This window comes from Phodopus roborovskii, unplaced genomic scaffold, assembly GCF_943737965.1.
Source record: "Phodopus roborovskii unplaced genomic scaffold, PHOROB, whole genome shotgun sequence".
Classification (NCBI taxonomy): Eukaryota; Metazoa; Chordata; class Mammalia; order Rodentia; family Cricetidae; genus Phodopus; species Phodopus roborovskii.
The window spans coordinates 23,219,657-23,244,171 of NW_026126514.1; the positions used below are offsets into that span (position 1 = coordinate 23,219,657).

Below are 24,515 nucleotides of genomic sequence, written 5' to 3' on the forward strand. Positions count from 1 at the left end.
TTTTGTTTGTTTGTTTGTTTTAAATTCTGTTTTTCTCATTTTGCAATGGAGATGATAGTAAGTGTAAATGTAATGTTACATGCAAAGCCTTCTGTACAGTGACAACATAATCACCACCATTTGCCTAAAACATTTGTGTTTTTTTCTTTCACATTTAAAATTAATACCCAAAAGCTTTATGGAATAAATATACATGTATGTGTGAATATTTAAATTTAGATGTCTTATATGTATTTAAAAGGAGAAAATTTTAAATATGCTTCATTTCATTTTATAATAAAATGCATTACATGTTAACATAAGCATATATATTCTTAAAACTTTACTATAAAGAACTTAGCTAGATGTGCTGACACATGCCTGAAATCCCAGCACTAAGTAAGAGACTTGGACAGAAGGGTTGTAAGTGTAAGGCCAGGCTGTCTACTTAGGATAATCCTGACCTGAGAAAATACGATAAATAAATAAGGTGTTGCCATGTCTAAATGTTATTGGTAAAAGTCTAATACCTGGTATAACAGAAGACAAATTCACATTTGCTTGACGATTCAAGCTGTTATTTATTGTTTTGGTTGAAGTATACTTTTTTAAACAAGTAAATGTTGGGAAAAGAGTATTTTAGAGCCTTCTCACAGAATCATAGTCATACTTCCTTAATGCAAACACCAAAATTCAACAGACTCTCATTTCTGGAACATGAATTGTGGTGCAGCTTCAAAGTTAAGAGTACATGCCACCCAAGCAAAAACTGGAATTCTACTCCCAGGACCCATATCAGGCTGGGTAGGCACACAGGCCCCCTGCAGCTCCCATCTCAGAAGGCAGATGAGCACATCATTGGGGAAAGCTGGCTACCCAGTGTACCACTGAGCTCTCAGTGTGACTGAGAGACACTGCCTCAGAGGGTAAGATTGAAGAACAATGGAGGACAATCCTGACATAGCCTCAAAACCATACATACATACATACATACATACATACATACATACATACATACATACATACACGCACACACACCATAAAAAGTAAAAAGTAGGTAAAAAAAAATAGGCTGCAACACAGAATCTGAAATGATACCAATGAACTATCCAATATCCCACAGTCTGGATGGACCTTGATCATGTGTGCCTCTAACTTAGGTCATTTTCCAGTGGGAATTATTGGCTCACTGACTCATGTAGACTTTTGATATATTGACAAGCCCTATTTCACAGTATCGTTTTTAACAATCACATTTTTATTATTTTCTCCCAAGAACAGTCTTTAAATTGTAAGAAGCTGAAAAGCTTGGTATATAACAGACATAAATTATAGGACAGATACTGGCTTTTTAAAGCTCAAATTTTAAGTTATGCTTCTAGTATCCAGATTCTATCTTAATAATTGTTATTACCAAGTGGGCTTCCTTGTTTTAGAGACAAAAACAACAAAACCAGCTTGTTGTTTTGTCATATACAAATGATGTCTCATGAAAAAGCAGCTAGTACAGCCTGTTGTTCAAAGCAACCACACAGCATCCTTCCACGGGGTCACCAGTCTACTGCAGCATGCAGGAATATGATTCAGGCATACTTCTTGTGTCCCCATGCAGAGTATTTATAAGTATGCTCAAGGGTCACAATTTAATAGAATTAGTCACTCTCGATGCTCTTCAAACCTTCTTAAGTGAAATGAGCATCTGTAAACTTCAAGTGCAGACAGGGAATGAAACTGAGTACTTGACCAGTCTGACATTTGTCTTTATTTATGCTAAGTCAACTGCATTTAAAACATCACCATGCCCAGCATGGTGGCACACACCTTTAATCCCAGCACTCAAGAGGTAGAAACCGAAAGAGCTTTGTGAATTCTTGGCCATCCTGGTCTACACAATGAGTTCCAGCATAGCCAGAGCTACACAGTGAGACCTTGGCCACCATTTTTATAATGAATAGTTCCAACAGTACAACAACTAATAAACACAGGGACAACATGGAACTGTGACAAAAGAAGTATTAGGGGCCAGTGAAATGGCTTAGTAAGTAAAGGTGCTTGGTGCCAAGCCTAATGAGCTGAGTTCAATTCCCAGGACCCAGATGGTCAAAGGAGAAAGAGAAGCAGTTCCCCAAAATTGCCCCTCTCTCCCCCTCCCTCCACCTCTCTCTCTCTCTCTCTCTCTCTCTCTCTCTCTCTCTCTCTCTCTCTCACACACTCACACACACACACACACACACAAATATATGTAATTTAGAGCTTTAAATTTAAAGTGTTGGCTTTGTAGGCCACTGAAAATTAACTGAGGGACAACTAAGGGTCCAAAGATATCACTAGCTTATATATTCTTACAGAAGTCTGGTAGCTTCAGACTCTAACACTTAAATCTGTTATAACTGTTAGCATTTTTTACTATATATTTAGTGTGTGAGAGAGAGTGGAAGGTAACACCCAGGGTTAGTTCTCTCCTCCACCAGTTGGGCTCTGGGCATGGGACCTAGGTTGTAGCTGCACCTGCTGAACCGACCGCCTCCCTGCCCACATCCTCCATGAGCATTTAAAGTTTTTATAAAGCAACTGTGAAGTGGTGCTACATGCCTGAAAATGAGGCAGGTCTAGGAGTTCTAGATATGGCCTGGGTGACAGCGATACCTCATGTCAAATGGGGGGGGGGGGAGGGACTGGATTGGGGAGTTGACAACTCAAAAACTGTGTGTGGGTTTTGTGTTGTGAAATAACCCTTCTGTGGATTGTAAAGATTTGTCACTTGGTTTGGTTTAAATAAAAAGCTGACGGAGCAGTTGCCAGGCAAGAAGTATAGGTGGGACCACCAAACTAAGGACACTGGGGTGAAGAAAGGGGGAATTAGGAGTCCCCAGGAGAGAGCAAGACAAGCTGGAGGACAGGTAAAGTCACAAGTCACATGCCAATACACAGATTAATAAAAATGGGTTCATTTCAAATGTAAGATTTAGCTAGTAACGTGCCAATTTTAAAGCTTAGTTGGTTTTTTGGTTTTGTTTTTAAGAATTAGCTAGTATTGGCCAATAATTTATAATTACTATAAGCCTCTGTGTGTTTACTTGGTAGCTGTTGGCGGGACAGAAACTCCACCAATAGTTTTGCTTTGTTTTCTCTTAAAAACTTTCTAAGTCAGGGGGAAAAGACTTTCCCAGTGTTGTAGTCACAATATGGCTTGAATTTTTGCTCCTCACAAAACTTCTCTCTTCAACACTCTCATTTTCAACTCTTGATTTTACATGCAGAATTCCAGGCTCACTCAAACCACCTTTTTCCTGAATCCACACAAAGGAAGAGCCCCTATCCCAGGCCACACTTGACCATCAGCCTTTCCACTGGTCAATTGGTCCCTTCAAAGCAGTTGTCACTTAAAGGGACTTGGTGGAAACACTTCAGAGACATTTAGAAATAAGCACAAACTGGACCTCAGAATCAAAACTCTCCTTTGAGTGTCTAAAGGGAAAAGATGGGGGTGGGAGAGTAAATTACTAGTTGAGGTCTCATAAGAAAGATCCATGAGCAGAAAGTTAACATTCCTGGCATCAACTCTTACTGTGAGGCACTGAAAATCATCCTTAATTATAAACAGCAGTCCTGCAAAACTGTATTCTACTAATCTCAGAAAACACACAAACAATAAGCATGGCAACTGTGTCATTCTAGCTTAAAATACACCAATAGAAGTACTATGCAAAATTATATATCATGTATTCAAGTAAGCCTCTGACATACTTGATCAAATACCATGTGAAGTTGATATGCTGTTGTCTATTTTGGTAAATCTTGTGGGTCACAAATTTTAAAGAGTTCTGCAGAAACAGTCAGTTAGCTGGACAGTAAGAATCGCCAGCTACAAACTAACCAATCCCGTTGTTTTCTTACTCTCTACTATTCTCCAATAGTCACACTTTACTCTCTTCTACAATGTGGTCCAGAAGAGGAAGCATGTTTTGAATTATGAGTTTTAAAAAAGTGTAAAGAAAAAACACCATACTTTGTGTGATCTGAAAAAGATCAGTTGTTATAACAATTTGAACAATTTAAAGGCTACTAGACAGGTGTACTGGCACACAACTCCAGCACTCAGAGGCAGGAGGATGGCCAGACACAGACAGCCTGGGGCTACACAATGAACAAAGCCAGCCCAAACTTCATAAGGAGACCATATTTTTTAAAAGAGACAAAGGGCAGAGGATGTAGACCAAGCAGTGCCAAAACCCTGGGCTCATCCCTAGCACTTCAACAACAACAAAGCAGATAAACGCTGAGTTTAGTGATGCATGATCTTGACATTAATAATCTATATGAAGAGAGATTTCTTCTTTTTTATTCCCCCCACCCACCCCTTGAAAGAGATTTCTTATTTTAAATTATTTGTTGTGTGTTTGGTGTGTGTGTGTGTGTGTGTGTGTGTGTGTGTGTGTGTGTAAGAGTTGTACATGGAAGTCAAAAGAGTCATTTCTCTCCTTCTATTGTGAGTGGCAGGAACCAAACTTTAATTGCCACACAGGTGTGGCAAGCACTTTCACATCTTGCCAGGCTCAAGGCAATCTCTTAAACACTCACTGAACAATCCCATCAGTTAAAGCCACCCACTTGAGAAAGGGAAAGGAGACTAATTTGTGTGGTAAGACTACCCAAAGGAAAGCCAGAGCTAGTGATACAAGTCTGGAGTCAGCCTCAGGGTGTCCACAGAGCAGGGAGAATGGAGCAAGCAGGGACTCTTCCTCTGACTGCACCTCTGTACTGGGACAGGACCTCACATGGCCTTACATAGCCCTGATTATAAAGCTGAGGGTGACCTTGAACCCAGCTGCCCAGCCCCTCTCTCCCAAGAGCTGGGATCGTAGGCATGTGCCACCATAGCTGTTGTTTCTGTGGTTTTTAAAAGTAAGCTTTTTTTTTTTTTTTTTTACTTGATCCAACCTTAGTCGGACATATTTCCCTCCAAGCTAAGAAAGGACCGGAAGGATTACAGGCTTGAACAAGATGTCAGCTCACATAAAGCCAGCCCATTGTGTAAACATTTCTGACTTTACATCTAAAAGGACAAAAGTCTCATTGCCAGGCCTCACTGTTGCTATGGCTTCATATGAAGCAGCAGTTAATATTCCCACAGTAAGTCAGTGAAGCTAGGATGTGGTACGCATCTTAATGCAATCGCTTAAGAAATTAATTTAGCCTTCTATTTTATATCATTAAGTACACTTTTATTTGCAAGTCCTTTATAATGAAGTTTCATATTTTTTTTTAAGTTCAGGAAGATAAATTGAAAAATTGAGTAAGTCCTTGCTGAATTTCAGGGAAAACTTACATCTAAGAGAGTGCTAAAAATGCTTTGCAAATGGCAAGACTACCCTGGTTCTTCACTGGGTTATACAACACAAGACACAGGACATTCTTAGAAAGATTAACTCTTTTTTCTTTTTTTTTTTTTTTTTTTTTTTTTTAAATTACTTTTTCCTCTCAGACTAAATTTTAATTCAACTGGCTGGTACCAAGCATTAAAAGAACAAGGTAGAGTGCCTGGTTGTGGTGGCGCACACCTTTAATCCCAGCACTGAGGAGGTAGAGGCAGGTAAGTCTTTTGAGTTCAAGGCCAGCCTGGTCTACAGAACCAGTTCCAGAACAGACAGCGCTACACGGAGAAACCCTGTCTCGAATTTATGACATTTCCTTCAGTGGTGTAGTCACTGACCAGTTGTCATTGACCCAGGAAATAACCCCTGACCCATGCTCATGCAAGCAAGCCTAATTCAACTCAGAGACCTAATTATTTTTTTTAAAAAAAAAAAATCAATATAGCCATCGTGGCACATGCTTTAATCCCAGCACTCAGGAAGCAAAGCCAGGCAGAGCTCTGGGCTACATAGTAAGACCCTACTTAAAAACTGAAGACAAAATCAAAGTAGGATGGAGACCCACTGAAAAGTCTCGGTGGCAGAAGAAGAGGATGAGAGGGCGAGGAGGGGAAATGACCTAAGTTGATTATGCTCAGGCAAGAAGTCATTTAAAAAATTAAGAAAAATAAGACTTGGCAAGAATTCTACCATTCAAAGGGGTTTGAATGTTGTATTACCTAGGATATACGTATGAAAAGCACACTAGGCTTATAGATTTTCCAGCACAGAGAATTCACCAGGCAGTTAGAGAAAACATCGAACCTAAGAAATCAAATAGTGTTTAAACTAATGTGATTTGCCCAACCTTGGCAGCTATAACAAGACACACAGTATCACAAGCCTGAGGACATGTTGAAAACACAGCTCTGGAAAGAGCCCTGTAACCAGGAAAAACAGCATACAATATGCCTGTATCACCTACAAGTGCCAAAAAGGGACACCCAGGCAGCAAATCTACAGCAAAGAATCTAAAGCGGACAAGCACACTGTTAGATTCCCTCTGGGCCTTTTCAACTCACCCCTCAAAATGTCAGTGAGTTAACAAGCACAAGGACACAGTGGCTTCTATGGGGTGAAGATGGACAAGGCTACATACATTCTCTTCCGTCCCTCCCTTTCCTTCCTGTAATTTATTACTGGCCTCTGAAGACATTTGAACTCAATGGAAAGGCGGTTTTGTGGGGGTCAACAGAATCACGCTTCTCTGCCTTCTCCTTTTGAGGGATGTCAGCCTCAAGAAAGGACACAAAGGAATAAGGAGCTGAAAAGTGTTGGCTAATATGTAAGTAAACAAAGTAGTAGGCCTGCCAATAGCCTCCGAAAGGCACTGTGGTCCTGACCAGGCCCGGCACGGGCAAGTGATCTCAGTGCAGAAGGAAACAGGCCTTCACCCCAGATTTCTCTGTTGTTTCTCTGTCTCACATCACTAGAAAGGAAACTGCAGTTTGGCTTTGCCCTTCAAGGAAACTCAGGAAAGCCATTCAATGTTATGGAAAAGACAAGGCTCACAAAGCCCCTGGGGCACCTACTACTCAAAAGGAGGTATGTGCTCTGTGACCTAATGACATCCAGCTAATACTAATATGAAAACAGTTCTGTTCTTGCTTGAAATCCCACTGGGCAGAACCACAGACAGGCTCTGATAAAGGAATAAGACCTGCAGGCTGGACCCGGTGGGCCATTCAAAAGTTCTGCACTGAAACCGCTGCCCCCCTTCTTTCTGGCATGCTAATTATCAAGACAGACAACACAAAAGCCACATTTAGGAGGCAGAGGAGTTTGAGGCCAGCCTGCTCTACAGAATGAGTTCTAGGACAGCCAGGGACACACAGAGAACTCCTGCCTCAGAGAGAGGCGGGGGAGGGAGAGAGAAGACAAAGAAAAAGAAAAGAGGAACACAAAAAGCATCCTTCAGCTTGCCACTGTGTAACTGTGTATTCTAATTTCTGGTCTCTTCCTTCAAGGAATTCCCATGCTAATCAGGGAAAGAGTTAACGGGGTTCTTTTAGAACACGAATGAAAAGGCAAAGTACCTGCAAGTGCGGCCACGACGCCTCGAGGGTAGGCTCATCTTCTTCTGGGTCGAATTCATTGCTGTCACTAGGAGGGAGAGTTCTGAATATATTGCAAGATACCTAAAAACAAACAAGCAGCAATCAGCTCCAAGTACCTTTGGCAGATGCTCTGGGGACACAGTGCACACGGGAATGCCACAGACCTGAAAATGGGGACCTCTTTCCACAGGCTCCAGGCTGGGACCAGCTGGAGACAAGGCGGGAAAGCCCCAAGGTGACATCTGGCACTCTCACTGACATCCCCACCCCTGTGAGTGGACATGTCCCATCGGTGCTTGTTCACCAGCAAGTGTTTCTGACCAGTCCATTTACACCAGTACACAAAGAACTACTAATGGCTGCAAGCTCTTCCTCTTCCTGCCTCATTCACAGTTACAATTCACAATTTGTGCATTTACTGTTGAACTCATAATGAAATTTCTGGCAACTGCACAGGAACTCCCGCCACCCAAAAAATAGTATCAGGAAACGTAAAAACCTTCCTAACAGCCTTTAAAATCATACCTCATCTTGCCCTAAATGGTTTACAATTACTATGGCAACCCAAGACACACTGTGTTTCTGCCTAAATCTCTATGAACACAGCATTTCTTTCCCATAGGTAATATCCAAATTAAATGGTGACTGTTCAAGAGACTCTAAGTTGGATGCTGAATGAGGATGAAGAAGACTCATGGATCTACTACGTGGATCACAGGGTTCCCACCTCGAAACGTTTATTTCTGAAATGCTATTAATGCTATTCTAATGGCTCCTGTTTCGTTCCATGCTGCCTCTCCTCCTCCATATTCATCTAACCTTGTAATCAAACACACCCTCTGAGCTGAAGACTAAAATGAGGAACGACAGGGGCGTGTACGGAAGGGGAGAAAGGAAAGGTGACAGGGCACAAGCTTTGCAGGGCCTTCTGCACAGGATGAAAACACTGAACTAGGACGAGCTGCTCTCGCTTCCGGTTTGCTTAACTATGTAACCCTGCCTGGCCTCGAACACAAAGATCCACCTGCCTGCCTCTGCCTCCAGGGCACCGGAATTAAAGTACTATACCTGCTGCTGTGCTGATTTGATAATGGAGGAAGACTTTTAGAAGTCCCATAAGGTGGGTGTGTTTATTCACGTAAGCACTTATTAGTACCTGTTATGTGAATACACTGTTCTAGGCACTGGGAAAATAACTGTGAACAAAGAAAAGCCTACTCCTTCATAAAAGTTCCATTCCAATGAAAGCTGTGATATCCCCACTCCCAATTATGAACACTCAACTCGGGTAGGTAAGCTATGAAAATGTGATTGGATTTTAGTGGAAGAGCAACAAGAAATCACTACTGGATTGTATACAGGGAAGCCAGGTGATTTGACTTCTTTTTAATCAGTCCAATAGCTTTAGAGAGTTTAAGCAGTATGACAAGAACAGAGGTCACTCAGACTAGAGGGTGGCAGAGATAACAGGATGTGCGGAGTGACAGAAAGGAAAGAATAAAGAATGGGAGTGTCAAAACAATGGCTCAGTGGTTGAGAGCACTGACTGCTCTTTCCGAGGGTCCAGGTTCAATTCCCAGCACCCAAGTGATGGCTCCCAGACATCACTAGCTCCAGTCCCAGGGGATCTGACACCCTCCCTCTTCTGAACTTCACAGGCAACAGGCATGTACACATAAATACATGCAGGCAACACCTCTACACATAAAATGAAATAAATAAATCTTTAAACAAAGATGGGTTCCCCAAAGTGAAGACTGGGGAAAGCAGAAAGTGTTTTGCTTTGTTTTGTTTTGTTGCTTTGGTAGAACGATTTGGAGATCCAGCTAAAGATGTACTAAAGGCCGTAAGACAAATGAACCTGGACTTGTGACCCAGACAGTTTGGGACTGGAAACATGTGAAAGCTTGTGTTTATAGAATCTGAATGCCGTGGTATTACTGGATCACTATGGGAAGGGTTGTTATGCACCCCAACATTTAAAAATGAAGTAGACCAAAAAGTGCAAATTGAAAGCAGGGGGTGGCAAAGTGGAGGGGTCGGCACACAGTCTCTAAGCTTAATGAGAAAAAGAGGACAGACAATAGCAGGGAATGCTGTTCAGAAGTTGGAAAGATACGCCCAGAGTAGACATGGCAGCCAAGACATATACACTATTACAGCTCCAATAACACCTGGGAACAGACACTCAAGAACTCAGCTCCTACTGATGACAGCCAGTACCCAGCAGAGGTACAATGGAAGCTAGAATGTCAAGATCTCCCCAGTGTTCTAGAAGGAGGGATGACAACACTTTGTACTTTAGCTCAAATGATGAAGCACAAAATCAGAATACATATTTTTGCTATAAGTAATTTTCTAGCAATTATGAGATAAGTGTATTTAAGAAACTAGAGACTTTGCAGTTACCTAGCCGCCTAGATGTCTCCTGGGTCAGCCAGCCATATTCCAATTCATAAGGTCCTTTACCCAATTGGAAGAGTATTGTTTTTCTGAACTAAGTCAATTATACTTAATATGCCTTTGGGGACATTTTATAAATTAATCAGTTAGTTCTCATCAGTCTTGGCTGTCTTTTCCCCTCTCTCAACACATGTAAGTCATGAAAGGGGAGAAAATGGACATTCTATTGAAGATTTGAGTAAACACTGGAACTTGTTTGAATAAACATTGGAACTTGTGTGTAGCCTGGGAGATGCCAACTCTCTCAAGGGCCTACCACTTGCTGCAGCAGCCATCTGTTTTCTGACCTGTCTCAGCCCAGTCATAAGAACTAAGAAACTTGGAATAAACTTGGTTCCTGACACCTACAGGGGATTCATTCAATAAGCACTTGCAATAAATGAATTAATATATATATTTATATATATAATATATGTTAATATATTATATAATATATATTTATATATAATATTAATATAATATTTATATATATAATATTAATATATAATATATTTTACACACACATATATATATATATGTTCAGGTGTATTTATAAAGTTACGGATTATGGTTTCAATTTAAGTTTTCAAGGTGATTTAAATAAATGTAGGTTATTAAGAAAAATACTAATGACTATACAGTGTCCAAAGCCTCCGGTTTGGTCACAGTTTCATCTTCTGCTATTACATCAAAAGAACACCAACCAAGGTGGTATAATTATTTCTTCAGTGCCTTATTGGCTTACTTCTACACTTTCCCCAGAGGAGTTCAATGGTGTGAGGAAGGAGCTCTCGAGTAAAGAAAAAAAGAGTGGCAACGAATGGCCAAGGATTTGGCCCAACCTGCAATGCAGTATGTATAAACAAGATGTCATGGCCTCTAAGAAACTAATCAAGACTAGGCTGAAAGGGCTTTCATTTGCAACATCTCCAAAATATAAAATTGGAGATAAACTTTCTGTCCAGTTCATTAGAAAAATACATCAACTACAGGAGTAGTGTGAAACTTTAAATACTGTGCTTATAGGGAAACACTAAAAAAAGAAGGGGAAAAGTTCCTAGTAAAAATTTAGTTGCAAGGCTATCCTTACAAAGCATGGTGTGTTGTGCCTCATGCTAACTGACTGTACATCACTGTAGCTCCAAGAATGGAAATGGGTAACAAGAATATTGCTACCCAGAGTCAAATAGCAAAGCCTCGTATCATAAGTGAACTACTTGGGGAGGACTGGATGAGGGGGACAAGTTTAAGTGCAATGCTGAGTTCCAAGTCATTCCTGGATGTGGAGTAGAGGACACCTTTAAATCATGATTTATCTTCAACAGTTTGTATGTGGGGCTCAATATGGGGAAAGGGCATCTGATAGCCTTCATCCCAAAAAGACTAAGGTCCCCTACTCTAGATTGTACACTAGCTTCCATTAAAGCACTGAGGTCACTGGCAGTGACTCCTGGCTCACAGTCTAGCTGACAGTCACTGCATGTAGATCATAACCACAAGCAACCGCCAGGATCATGCTCAACCACACACGAGTTCTATAATGACTTATGTGGCTAGATGAAAATGCAGTTAGGTATTTCCTAAGTTAAAAAGCAAACCCTTGATATCAAAATATATGAGATACTCTATCAATTCAGGAATGGATTATCAAAATTGAACAACATATACTAGGGAGCGGGAAAGATGTTAAGTGGTTTACAACACTGGCTGCTCTTTGCAGGGGACCTGGGTTTGATTCCCGGCACCCACACAGTGGCTCACAACTACCCATAACTCCAATTCTGTGGGTTCTGACACCCCTCTTCTGCCCTCTGAAAGCATCAGGTATGCATGCAGTGCACATACATAAATGCAGGCAAAACACACACACAAAATAAGCAAACCAAAGCTACTAGGCTTTCTCAGCTATCTTATTTTAATTTATACTGGTATTGGTATGGAGGAAAAGTAAATCTCTGAGGAAATCTAACTCATTTTCATCTCAAAACAGAATAAACAATGAATTATTGTAATCTCACTAAAGACTTGAAAGCCCTGGCCTGACTGACCTACAGCCTTCTGAAAGGGAGAAAAACCATGGTCAGTGACTGACCTCAGGGCTTGTAGAGTCAGACCATTAGCAATTCCTAACCAAACTCTTCCCTTTACAGTATGGAAACTGAGTGGACTGAGCATGGAGATTTTCACAGTAACAGTGTCTAGAACACATCACAATTCTTAGGGCCCTTCCTTGATACCCTCCCCTACCCCACTGCCAAGGCCACCCCTGGACACCAAGGATGGGCCTGGCCTAATCCTTTTTCCTTCCTCTAACCTCCCCGCCTCTATTACATTTTCTAACTTTTGTTACTGTCTCATTTATCCATCTCACCATCATCTAGCTCCTTCTTGGGTTTTTGACCGACCAGTACCACACCAAGCACTCACACACACTAGCACCCCTGTCTGAAGTCCTCATTCCTGGCTCATTCTTGGTATCAAGCATCTCCAAGCTTCTCAACTCTAGCTCTGCCTCCCCCTGGTTTGCTCTTCTGGTCACATTTTGAGCCCCTCAAGGACTCCTCCTTACCAGTTTCTCAATGCTTGGCACCTAATAAATGGAACTCCTGACAAACAGAAACAGGACAGTTAGCTAAATATAAATCTCATATAAACAAGACATTTTAAAGTCGACATCATGTAATATCTGGGACAGTCTTATTTTAAAACAAAAAAATGTCTGAAGTTCTAATTTAACTAGATGTTCTGTATTTGTAGTTGCTAAACCTGACAACCTAAAATTACATTATTGTTAGGAAGAACCCTGAGAAAGAGGAAAACTCCTGCGAGGCCCAGACCTAAGAACTATGCCATGAGGGCCTCTGCCTATCTCTTCCAAAACTTAGCCTACTGCTGACCACTGTGAATAAAGCAAATTTCAAAGTCTTGGCCAATATGAGAGACTACAAAATTCCCATTTTTGGCCTGATTAGGAAAAGAATTGGTGTCTTAGCATATTTTTAATTCTTGATTAAATAAATTATCACTTTAGGGCCTGTAATAGCAAAAGACAAGTATCACTGTTAAAGTTGTTCAAATTACTACCCCCCACCCAAAAAGCCTCATTATCCCCACCCTTTCATCACCATAGAAATCTCATTTTACAACATGATTTGGGTTGATGTTTTGTTATTATGTCTTGCACATTATAAAAACATCGTGTCTGACACGAAGTAACTACTCCCTAAGCATTGACCAAAGTGAATACAGAACAGCAGGGAAAGACAATGCATAGTAACAGTTAATCTTATTTAAAAAAAAAAAAAGAATGACTATTTTGATTTCTTTTAGTTACACATCTCTTGGCACCGTTAATATTTATGGCTCTGATACAGTAGGATGTGATGAGGTCTGGCACCAATGTCATGATAAAGTGGGTGGGAACCTTGGCAGAGTCCATGGCAGGCGGGAATGACTGAGCAAAGGGACAAACATGCTAGGCAGACAGAGTTTAAGTAGGAAGTTTTATTAGAAAGAGGACTGGGGGCGGGGGTAGGGAGCAAGGGAAATTAAAGAGGGACAAAGAAGACAGAAGACAAGAGGGAGACTGGAAAAGTCCTGTCTGCCCCAAGGGAACTGCGGGAAAAGAGAGAGTAAGTGGGCAGAGGTCTTTCTTTTACAGGCGTCTTTTGTGCCTGCCTGCAGACTACGTACTATGAAAACCTGGGCTGACCAGGGCACTGCCTGAGTGCATTCTGCCAAGTGACGGGGCAGGGAGGCACAATGCCTAAGTCCTTACACCTCCCTGTATCACAGTATAACAAGTGACCTAAATCATCATCTCTGTGCTCTATAATGTATTTTCTAGATAGCTGAGTACCACTGATACTGAATAACAGCTGATGAACTGGTTGACCTCAAGAACATCCTTCCCCCTTTCTTCTGCAGGACTAGCTTATCAAACACCTATGCAAAAGTCAAGCGTATCAACTGTAAAAGCAAATATAGTGCCAGGAGAAGCATAAAGTGAATTCTTGAGATTGTATCTAAACAAGTAAATTTTCAAACAGAAAAGCCATGCAAATAGTGTTATCTATAGAGCAGCTACACAATTAAGAGATATTATTCACAGTAAGGCCCCATACAAATAACAATATCAATATCCCTGAGTTTCCCCCCATAGCTTATTTCCCTACTGTTCATTCAATAATCTATCCTAAATTAAAAAGTCACTAAATGATTTAATAAAACATTTAGTCCAAGTGAGAACCCAGTAAATATAATGTTGAAGTTAAACCCTGGCACATTATTTTTATAATCTTTGTCAACAATGATGAACACAAATAAACATAGTAATAATGTATCTATCTAGAAGGAAAATTTTATAATAGTTCATCACCACATCACATAGATGATGTCAACTTAAAAAGCAATTATATAAGAAAAAATACAAATATAAAAATGAATTATATCTGTAAATCAGATTTATCCAAACCTGTAAAACATACTAAAAACCCATCAAACCAATCAAACATACTAAAACTAATACTGAACTAAGAACTAAAATTCCAATAAATTTTCTAACATTAAAATAATAAACATGCATTATGTAAATATAAAAAATATATAAAATATAAAGTGTTAAATTACTTACAGCAACACTAAATTTAAGAATCATTAATGGCCACATGATAATGATAAAATCTCTTTTGAGTTCTGCCCTTTAACTGGTTATAGATAAATCTTAAAAACAAGAACAAAAATCCTAAAGCATATTATGATACTGTTCAAAGAATTATCAGAATTTTAAATATTATAACATAAATGTTAAATAATTTTCAAGACAACAATTTTAAGAAGTTACTATTCCAACCATGTTAACTTGCACCAAGTAGGTCTTCTAAGTCAAATGGTATCTACCAATGTCATTTCCCAAGTACAAGTCTCACCAGCCCAGAATACAATCAAAAACCCTGTGAATGTGAGTGTGCTCACATTCCAAGTTTTAGCATACACTACATTTGTGAACAGAGCCTATGCCTTTGAGGAAACCAGCTAAGGACATTGTTTATGTGACAGAGAGACGTGCATTCATAAAAATCATGAGACCTTTTACAACATCTATAAATCAGTAACAATCTTGTGGCACATTCATCATCATACCAAATCTGGATTACAGGCTTTCTAGGACAGAACACAACTCTGTTACACCTTCTAAATAGGCAAAGAGAGCACCTTATAATGTTTAAAAACTTTAAGGGGTGGAGGGGCAGCTCAGCCATTAAAGGCTAGGCTCATAACCATAAAGACTTTTTAAAAAATATTGCCTGATAAGAAAATTTTAATATCTCATCATTTTCAAAAGATAGCAGGAAAGAGATAAAACCTTAGGCATGTCCTTTTGTCCTAGCTCACAAGAAAGAAATCAACTTTTTCTTATGTATCTGTTGTCATTTGCTTCATTTTGCCAACTGTGATAGACTGTGTATGTGTGTATATGTGTGTATACATAAGTATGTGTACATACACGTGTATATATACATGTATAAAGTATATTTGCATGCACGTACTATTTGATACCATTTACATAACACTGGAAACTACAGAACTGCATAACGGCGTTACTGTCAGAGCATATCTGTGCTCTCCTTCTCTGTACCGCACATCATCTTACTTTAAATGGGATGACCGCTGAGGAGTCAGTGGGTTTGTTTGTTCTCAGACTAACAAGGCTGATTCCTTTCCACCATTACCCCAATACCTATGGGGACTCCCCTTCGGATCTTTTCTCTTGTGTTGACTGATGCTCCGGAGAAGAACAATCTATGCTGTGATGAGAGCAGAGTGATCTGGAAGCTGAGAAAGGTGCTTATGGAGTGGTCCCTACTTTCCATAAGACACCCTCTTCTCTGGGTACTGCCTACAGTCCCCAAGCACTGATCCTCTCCAGTGTTAGAATCTCTGCAAAGGGAACCTTGTTTGGGGGAAAAAAAAAAATCACTTCACTACCTCCTTTAGAGAGAATGAAGAACAACCATTAGTTATGGCTTCTTATATAGACTTTGCTCCAAAAGCTCTTGGCTTTGTCCCCAGGCATCCTTTCTTTAAGATGCACTTCAGATGCCTCCTTGTTGTTAAGGGGTGTGAGTTCAATCATTTCCACGGCACCTTTGCCATGGCTTTAGATCAAACTTTCTCTGATTAATCAAGGTAGTGAAAGCAACTTCCTCTGCTATCCAGCTTCCAAAATACTGATTCTGTGATCTCTCCCCATTTTCTATGTTCTCCTGTGTCTTATTTTCACAGATTTTGTGAGATTTTTAAGTAGTAAAGAAAAAAAAAATGTTCAATCTATTTTCTAAAGAGTCAGCAACTATTTTCCAATTAAAATATTTCTTCCATCCCCCAGTAACTCCTGCTAATTCAATAATTTAATTTCTTTATACAAATAGATCAATCCCTTTTTTATTGGGAAAGAATCAAATCAAACATAATGAAAACCAAATGGCAGCTGCTCTAATCTTAGCCAAAGCAAAATTTGAAAGCCATACAAGCCTCTTGCCTCCCAGGTGCACCGGTAGGTCTTAGCGGGAAGCGAAGCAGAACACCAGCGCATATCGAGGGTCTGCAGATGAACATAGAATTCAAATGAATGGATCTGAGCCACCCTTTCATTAAATGAAAAGTACACAAATCTCAAGAGGAAATGTCAGCACCAGAACTCAAGGTAGAGAAAGCGTCACCCCTGGCAAACTGCTCTTAGCTCTCTGTCACCCTTTCCACCTGATAGCCTTAGTTACTTCATTTCCAGTCCAGAACAGGACTGACATCATCCCAGCTGGTCTGCTGGGAACCACCTGCCTCCCTGGCCCCACTTACACTGGGAGAGAGCTCCTCCAACCTTCTTACTCTTTCAATGGGTTGCTATTCTTTTGACCCTTTGGAGTTGTCCCTGGCTTTACACAATTATTAAATCCATCAAACTTCTACTGCCTAAAACCCTAGTATGTTTAAATTTGAGATTTTAAAGGGGAAAGTAAAGACTGAGATGAAATTGGTTAAAAAAGAAAATGTGACAAGTACCCAAATTTAAATAATGATTTTCTGTGATGAGCATGAAGAAACAAACATAGAAGAAAGTTTTCAAGCATATTGTTCTCCAGTTCCTTTCACTCTGCCTCCATCTGACAAGATCAGGACAACAGTACCAACCAGCCGCCATCGTGTGCTGAGCTGCTTGTCCCACCCTCTTTAGAAGAGCAAAGACCTTCTTCAGAGACTGGAAAAGGAAAATGTTTCTTTCTCATGAGCTATTCAAGAGCACTTGTGACCTCCTGCCCACAGCTTAGTTGCTAAGCTCTCTAGGATCTGGACTCGCCCCTGACCCTCCCACTGCCAAGCCCAAACACAAACCCTCTACTACAATCAGCTTCTCTTTCAAGATTAAACTTTGTTCAAAACACAGGGCATCTTTTTACCTGATGAAATAGTTACAGGGAGGTTGAATTATCTAGTCTCCCAACACAAAACCATCACAGGGAAATTCAACTTCACATGGAGATGACTATATTGCATTCTCTCCAAAATTGGAAATGTAACAGTGAATCCAAAAGTGCAGACTGTTGATATTAAATCTTAGAATCCAAACACAGAGGTGTAAACACGGCAGCAGTCAGTGCTCACTCTGTATAAACACAGCACAGACCCTGTACCAATGGCTGCAGACAAGTCCATCCCCACTCCCCCACCCCACCCCCTCAGACAAGCCAGGAGGTTAGGCTTGCTCAACCTGGGGAACTGGTGATTTCTGAGAGCCAAAAACTACAAACTGATAAAAACAATACTTTGGCTTTAACATGAGACTTTTTTGAGATCATAAATGCTAAACGACTCCTTTGAACACTGAGATTCAAAATCAGCTAATGCTACAAGAAAAACTGGGAATTTTGAAAGAAAGCCTCTGAGATTTGGAATTTTAACAGAAAGCACATATAAAGCATGCCCATTCCTGATGTACATTTCCAGCCAAGGGTACTTGCTCCCGCTTAAAAAACACTATGTGGGATGGAGAGATGGCTTGGTGGTTAAGAGCCATTAGCTACTACTCTTCCAGGACCTAGGTTCAACTCCCAGCACCCACATGGTGGCTCATAACCTCTGTAACTCCAGTTCCAGAGGATTTATGGCCTCTAACAACACTTGCATGCATGTGGTACACAGGCATGCATGCAGGCAAAACACTCATACAAATAAAAATAAATCAATCATAGGGAAGGAGGGAGGGATGGAGGGATTGAGGGATGGAGAGATGGAGGGAGGGGAAACCACTAATGCTAATAAAGAAACACTACCAACTGTCGCCACCTTGTCCTCCATGTCTGTGCACCTGTTTCTTGGTCTCTGTGACCTTTCTTTGGTAAAACAATGCCCTGAGCCATCAATGCACACCTGACTTCCATCTGACCACACAGACCCTGCCAGTAGGTAACAGCCCTACTTACCTTAGAACTACTGCCCAGAACAGATAGGATAGAGCTAATGCTGGCTTCATCAGGAGGGGGCAGAAAGGATGTGGATATTATATTAGCCCCTCTGAAGTAAACAGAGAAGGTTCTAGGGTGCTAAGCACCAGTCTGCTGGTTCACGTAGCATTTAAACACCACTGCCTCATTATTTCCCCACACTATTAGTAAGAGCATCACACACACACACACTCCATTTTCCAGCACCCTCTATCATCTAATCTTAATATTAACTTTTTAAACTTTTTTTTTTTTTTTGAAGAAAATACCTAAGGCCCTCAAAAGGAAGTGCCTACCTTAGTCCAAACAATGTTCTGCCTCACCCATTGAAGGGCTCAACTTCTGCACAGAAGGTAATGCCCACAATATTTCAAAACTAGTCTTTTTTTTTTTTTTTTTTTTTTTTTGGAGGGGTTATTCTCTGTGTAACTCTGGCTGTCCTGGAACTCACTCTATAGACTAGGCTGGCCTGGAACTCACAGAGATCCACCTGCCTCTGCCTTTCACGCATTGGGACTAAAGGCATGTGCCACTACTGCCTGGCTTTCAAAATTATTTCTTAATAAAATCTTTTGTTACCTACAGTTCCAAGGGCCCAGAAATATCTTCTCCCACTGCAGCTTGCTCAACCATTTTATTAAAAAGTCTACTTGCTCTCCAGCTTATCAAATAATCATAGCCAGTCCTATTTTTACTCACAAGCATCGCTCTTGTATGTGTCATCCCCGTGTTCATAGCTGCTCTCTGTGCCAAGACGCATCCTGTTTTCTCTTCCCCGCTGCTTTTGAACTCTGGTCAACACTGCAATTGTGCTTTCACTCCTGAAGCCCCTCATCTTCTCTACATTGCAGGGGAATCTCAGAAGTCACTGGGCAGCACATGTCATCTTGTTTTCCTTACAGATCAGGTTTGGCTCTAAGTATTGGTCAGTAGCCAGCTACCTCCAGGAAATGACCTGCTCATTGTTTTCCTGCCAACTTCTTGCCTCAAGCATTACAGTCTCTGAGAATTCCATGCTGAGGACACTTGTTTTCTCTGCTTTTTCCTGATAGTCACCCACCAGTGTGATACAAGAAGCTTTCTTCTTGAGAACCAATCCTTCTCTCCCTTCCCCCCATCTCTCTCCTACCTCTCAGTAAAGAAATAACTACACTGTTCAAATGCCAATAGCCAGGGCTACTAAAGATACTCTTCGTTTAAGATTCCCTTATACGTACTGCAATTTCCCATCTCCTATACCTGCTATGCCTGTAAACAATGTGTCCATTTTCAAGTTTAAATTAGAAGGTTGGGGTGGGGGTAGAAGAGTGACACTAAAACCTTGAATGCAGTAGTTGAATTAGTCTGCAGACCTCTGCTGTCTGATTTGTAAGGGAGGGCAGGGACAGAAGAGGAGAACCCTCAGTGCAGTGGGATGGTATCACTGGATATCAGTGATTGACAGGCTAACCTCTCAAAGAGCATTACATATACTGAAAACCCCAAACCACCTTAATTTAAAGCAGTTAGGCCAGAAGGACTACAGCCTAAAAACTAAGCAAATAGTTATTTCCTAAAATAAAAGTATTTTTAAGACAATTAAAATTAATCACAGTTAAAAATATCTCTCAAACTCCTTAAGGATTCTGGAGGGACAATAATTTGTTAAGGCAGGAAGGGCATAAATACACATTAAATCAGGAAAAAGTATTTAGGTGATTTGTAGGGAAGCTGGAAGAGGGAGAGGGAAGTGATCAAGACATTCTAGCTGCATGAAATTTGAAAGAGTTAACACGGATTCCCAACAATCAACATATCAGCTGGCCTTGTCAGAAGCAACCAAAAATACAAGAAAGGGCTGAAGAATCTCCAGATTTAGAGCTGTGGTCAAGAGCACTTGCAGCTTGCTCTTCCAGAAGTTCTGAGTTCAGCAATAACATGGTAGCTCACAACGGCCCATGACTTACTTCCCTGTCAAACTATCTTCAAAACATCTGTTTATACCCTTAGAATAGTACTGCCAGCAGCTTTGGTCATGGAATATTCCTTTTGCAGTGATCAGTAGTAACTACAGAAACTAGTAATTGGTCAAGCATTAAGAATAAATGACTAGGGAGCTGGAGAAATGGCTCAGTGGTTAAAAGCACTTGCTGAGCTCAGTTCTCAGTATCTGTATGGTAGCTCATAACTATCTATAACTCCAGTACCAGGGATCCAATACCCTTTTCTGACCTCTATAGGCATCAGGCACAAACTTGGTACATAAGCATATATGCAGCAAAACACTAATACATATAAAATCTAAAAAAGAAAAAGGAAAAAAAAGAATAACTAGGGTAGAGAGATGGCTCAGCAGTTAAGATTCTGAACTACTCTTACAGAAGATTCAAGTTTGATTCTCAGCATCCTTGTCAGACAGCTCACACTCACCTCTAACTTCAGCTCCAGAGCATCCAATACCCTCCCCTTAGGTACATATATAGTCTCTACATGGATACAGACATCGACAGAGACAGACAGACAGACAGACAGACAGACACAGACACACACACACACACACACACACACACACACACACACACACACACACACACAATTTTTATTAAAAAAGATTATTTATTTTTATATGTATGGGTGTTTTCCTTGCATATATGTGCAGTGCTCTTAGGTATCAGAAGAGGGTATCAGAGTCTCCAGGACTGGGGTTATAGAAGGTGGTAAGCCACCATGTGCTCTTACACCATGTGTAAGCAGTCAATGCTCTGAACCAGTGAGCCATCTTTCCAGCCCCAACATTTCTTTTAAAGGCTAAATGACTGCTGAATATATCCCGCTATAAACAGTACATCTGAATCACCTCCTGCGAGGTTCAAGGAACATCAAAGAAGGGGTAGAGAGACCAGAGGAGCTGGACAAAACAGGCAGGAATGCTGCTTTGGGACACAGCATGACTGTCGCACTCTAGAACACCCAGCAACTGTGACACCTACAGAAGATCTGCACAAGACTGTGTACACTACACAGCAGTTTTATGCTCTCGCCTAGGCATCTAGTGAAGATGATTAATGCACATGTGGTAAAATCAAATTTAAACCATTTGAGAATCTTTCCATCCACATAAAAAAATACACAGAACATACACATAAAATTGCAGTCAGTATCAGAGAGCTCAGTAACACCATGAAATAAATCTGCATACCTCAAGACAATAAATACTGCTAAAGGAACATTAACCAGAGTAGTACAGGGTGACAATTTAAGCAAAAGGCAAAATACCTGACAGTGTCTGTTTCTCCAACAACTGGAAAATTCTAACATCTGCCTCTGGCCTTGCTAGTCAATTCTCTCTACTCTTTCTAAAAATGTCTTTTAGTGCCTTCACCATTACAATCTGAAGCTCTCTCCTCAGAGGCTATACATCTTGAACTTATTCATTCTCAAACTTTCCCAATAACTACTGTTAGCAAACACCTTTCTCATATAGCTCCTTTTAGTTACCTCCAAAGCAAACTCTAGCCAGGATATAATTATATTCTTTATCCAATGCAAGACTTGACTAGTGACAAGCTCTTATATTCCTGTTTGTTACCATCCTCAATGCTACACTAGTAAGAAGGAACCCTCTATCTTTCAGTAAATTTAACAAAGCATCTTAAATTATACATAGGCAGACTCTGGGGCCTTTAAAAATTCCTAGTTCTCTACAAAACCATAGTAGTCTAATAAGAGCTATGATTTCCAGGTAAATCAAAAAGTGTATTTTTTAAAAACAAGTACTTAGATAACCAAGTGACACAACATAATTTGAAAGTGGTGGAAAAATTAGTAGTAGCTGAGAAACAATGTAAAGTACTCAAGGAAAGATCTCAACAGGAAGAAAAGACTGTTCAATATACTTTATACTAAAGCTCCATTAACTCTGAAACTCGAATATCCTCACACACTGGGAACAATGCAGGCTTGAAGCCAAGATAGCTAAGTCAAAGACAAAAGCTATGAAGATAGTGACACCAGTGGCCATGCGATAAAGTTGTGTGGTTTTTGTACAGATTTTACTCAAGTGAAGCTGGCATATCTTAGGTGTCACTGCTATAGGAGGAGTCACAGTCGCCATGGCCTCAACTCCCTCATTCTGCCCACTCCGCAACCAATTTGCTCCCTGCTGAACCATGGCAAAGTGAGCATGGAGTCCCGTCGCTGTACCTGCCTCCTGCCACCCCCAAGCTGACAAACACCAGTTCTATACCCACCCTTTCACATTAATTAGGCTTCCCACAGCAACTTCAACAGCAACAGCAAAAACTCACCTCCTCAGCTTCCAATCAAAAGCTCTTCTCCCTACTGCTGTACCTTAACAGAAGCACAATGACCACAGCCACCTGAACCACCACAGGGGCCTTTGCCACAGCCATCTAATCGCCTTCCTCTCTCAATTAACCGCAAAACTCTAAGTGGCTTTGCTTGCGGTTCCTTCCTTCTCTACCTGTCACCTGCTACTGGCCTAGGGCTGCACATCTTCTCTAACACAACATCCCCCACTGATCCTGCCTTTACCATACTCTATTTGTTCTACAGCAATAAAATGCAAATGCCACCTTGCCGGTCTTCTACTTTTGATGGGTGTCCACTATCTATGAGGTACTTCCACAAACTGACACACAGTAACCTCTTCAGCTACCAAAACTGACATCTTTCCATTCTCTGTGAGCTCTCTCTCTCTCTCTCTCTCTCTCTCTCTCTCTCTCTCTCTCTCCCCTTTTCTCTCTCTCTCTCTGACACACACACACACACACACACACACACACACACACACACACACACACACACAAATAACTGTTAATGCTACAACAATACAGCACTGCGCACCCTATGTATCAAGTGGTTTGGGGATTCCTTGTAGTTCAACCACCTGGAAAATCTCCTAATACCCTCCTAAAGCTTTACTCATTCAGGACAGTCTGCCATAATGGCCCTACCTACCTGTAATGAACCTTCTCTCTTCCTTCCTTACCTAATATATAATTCTATTAGTATAACATCTTTTAATTTGTTCACATTACACTTTCTACTGCAGACAGAAAATAACCATCTTGCCAGATGATACTGGAACATGCCTTTAATCCCAGCACTTGGGAGGCAGAGGCAGATCTATCTCTGTGAATTTTAGGTCAGGCCTGGTCTACAGAGTTCCAGGATAGGATCCAAAACTACAAAGAAACCCTGTCTCAAAAAACAAACAAAAACAAAACTCCACATCTTTTTTAGTCATCAACACATATGAGGATGAGACAGATATGATGGCACATGCATGTAATCCGAGCACATGGGAAGAAACTAAAGCAGGGGAATCATACACTGACATTGGCTTAGGCTAACAAAGTTAAGTTCTTGGCCAGTGTACACTATACACCAAGGTCCTATCTCAAACAACCAAACAAACCAAAGGTTAGGAATGTAGCTCAGTGTTGTAATGTTTGTCTAGAATATATAATGTCTTGGATTTGACACACAACACCACAAATGGCATTAAGAAATTCAACAAAGCAGAGCAGTGGTGACGCACACCTCTAACCCCAGCACTTGGCAGACATAGACATGCGGATCTCTGTGAGTTCGAGACCAGACTGGTCTACATGGTGAGTTCCAGAGCAGCCAAGGAGAAACAGAGAAACCCTGCCTGGAAAAAACAAAACAAAACAAAAAGACATTCAATAAATACTATCTAGAATTAACAAACCCAATGGTTTACGAATGAGACTACCTACATCTCACATTTGAAGTACCCTCAAATCAAGTATTTTTAGAAAAGATATACAAATACAAAGAATAAAAACTATACAGAGTTCAAATTAGAAAACCAAAAAAATTCTAAGAAATATTTCAAATGGATACATGCAACGGAACCAAAAAGACATTATAAGTAGAATGTGATTTAAAAAAAAAAAATGCCATAAAAACAAACACTTGCCCCTAGAGACAATGCAGAGTAAAATACAGCAAAGCCTAAATAAAGCAATTAAAGATCCTGATACCTTTTTCCATTAGAGAAGACACCATAAAAGTACCAAAAAACACCACTTACCTAAGTAAGCAACTGCTTTGGAAAGTGTTAGTAAACCTTGAGAAAGCCATTCTAAATGACT

At 40.6% G+C, this 24,515-nt stretch overlaps 1 protein-coding gene across 4 annotated transcripts in view; it reads right to left on the reverse strand.

Moving 5' to 3' along the window:
* Ppp2r5e (protein phosphatase 2 regulatory subunit B'epsilon) overlaps positions 1-24,515 on the reverse strand; it is a 143,556-nt gene that overhangs the window by 40,358 nt on the left and 78,683 nt on the right. For all 4 annotated transcript variants that reach the window (XM_051196005.1, XM_051196004.1, XM_051196003.1 and 1 more), the window contains one exon: positions 7,430-7,531. In XM_051196005.1, coding sequence (XP_051051962.1) covers positions 7,430-7,531 — 102 coding nt within the window. The remainder of the gene's footprint in view (positions 1-7,429; positions 7,532-24,515) is intronic.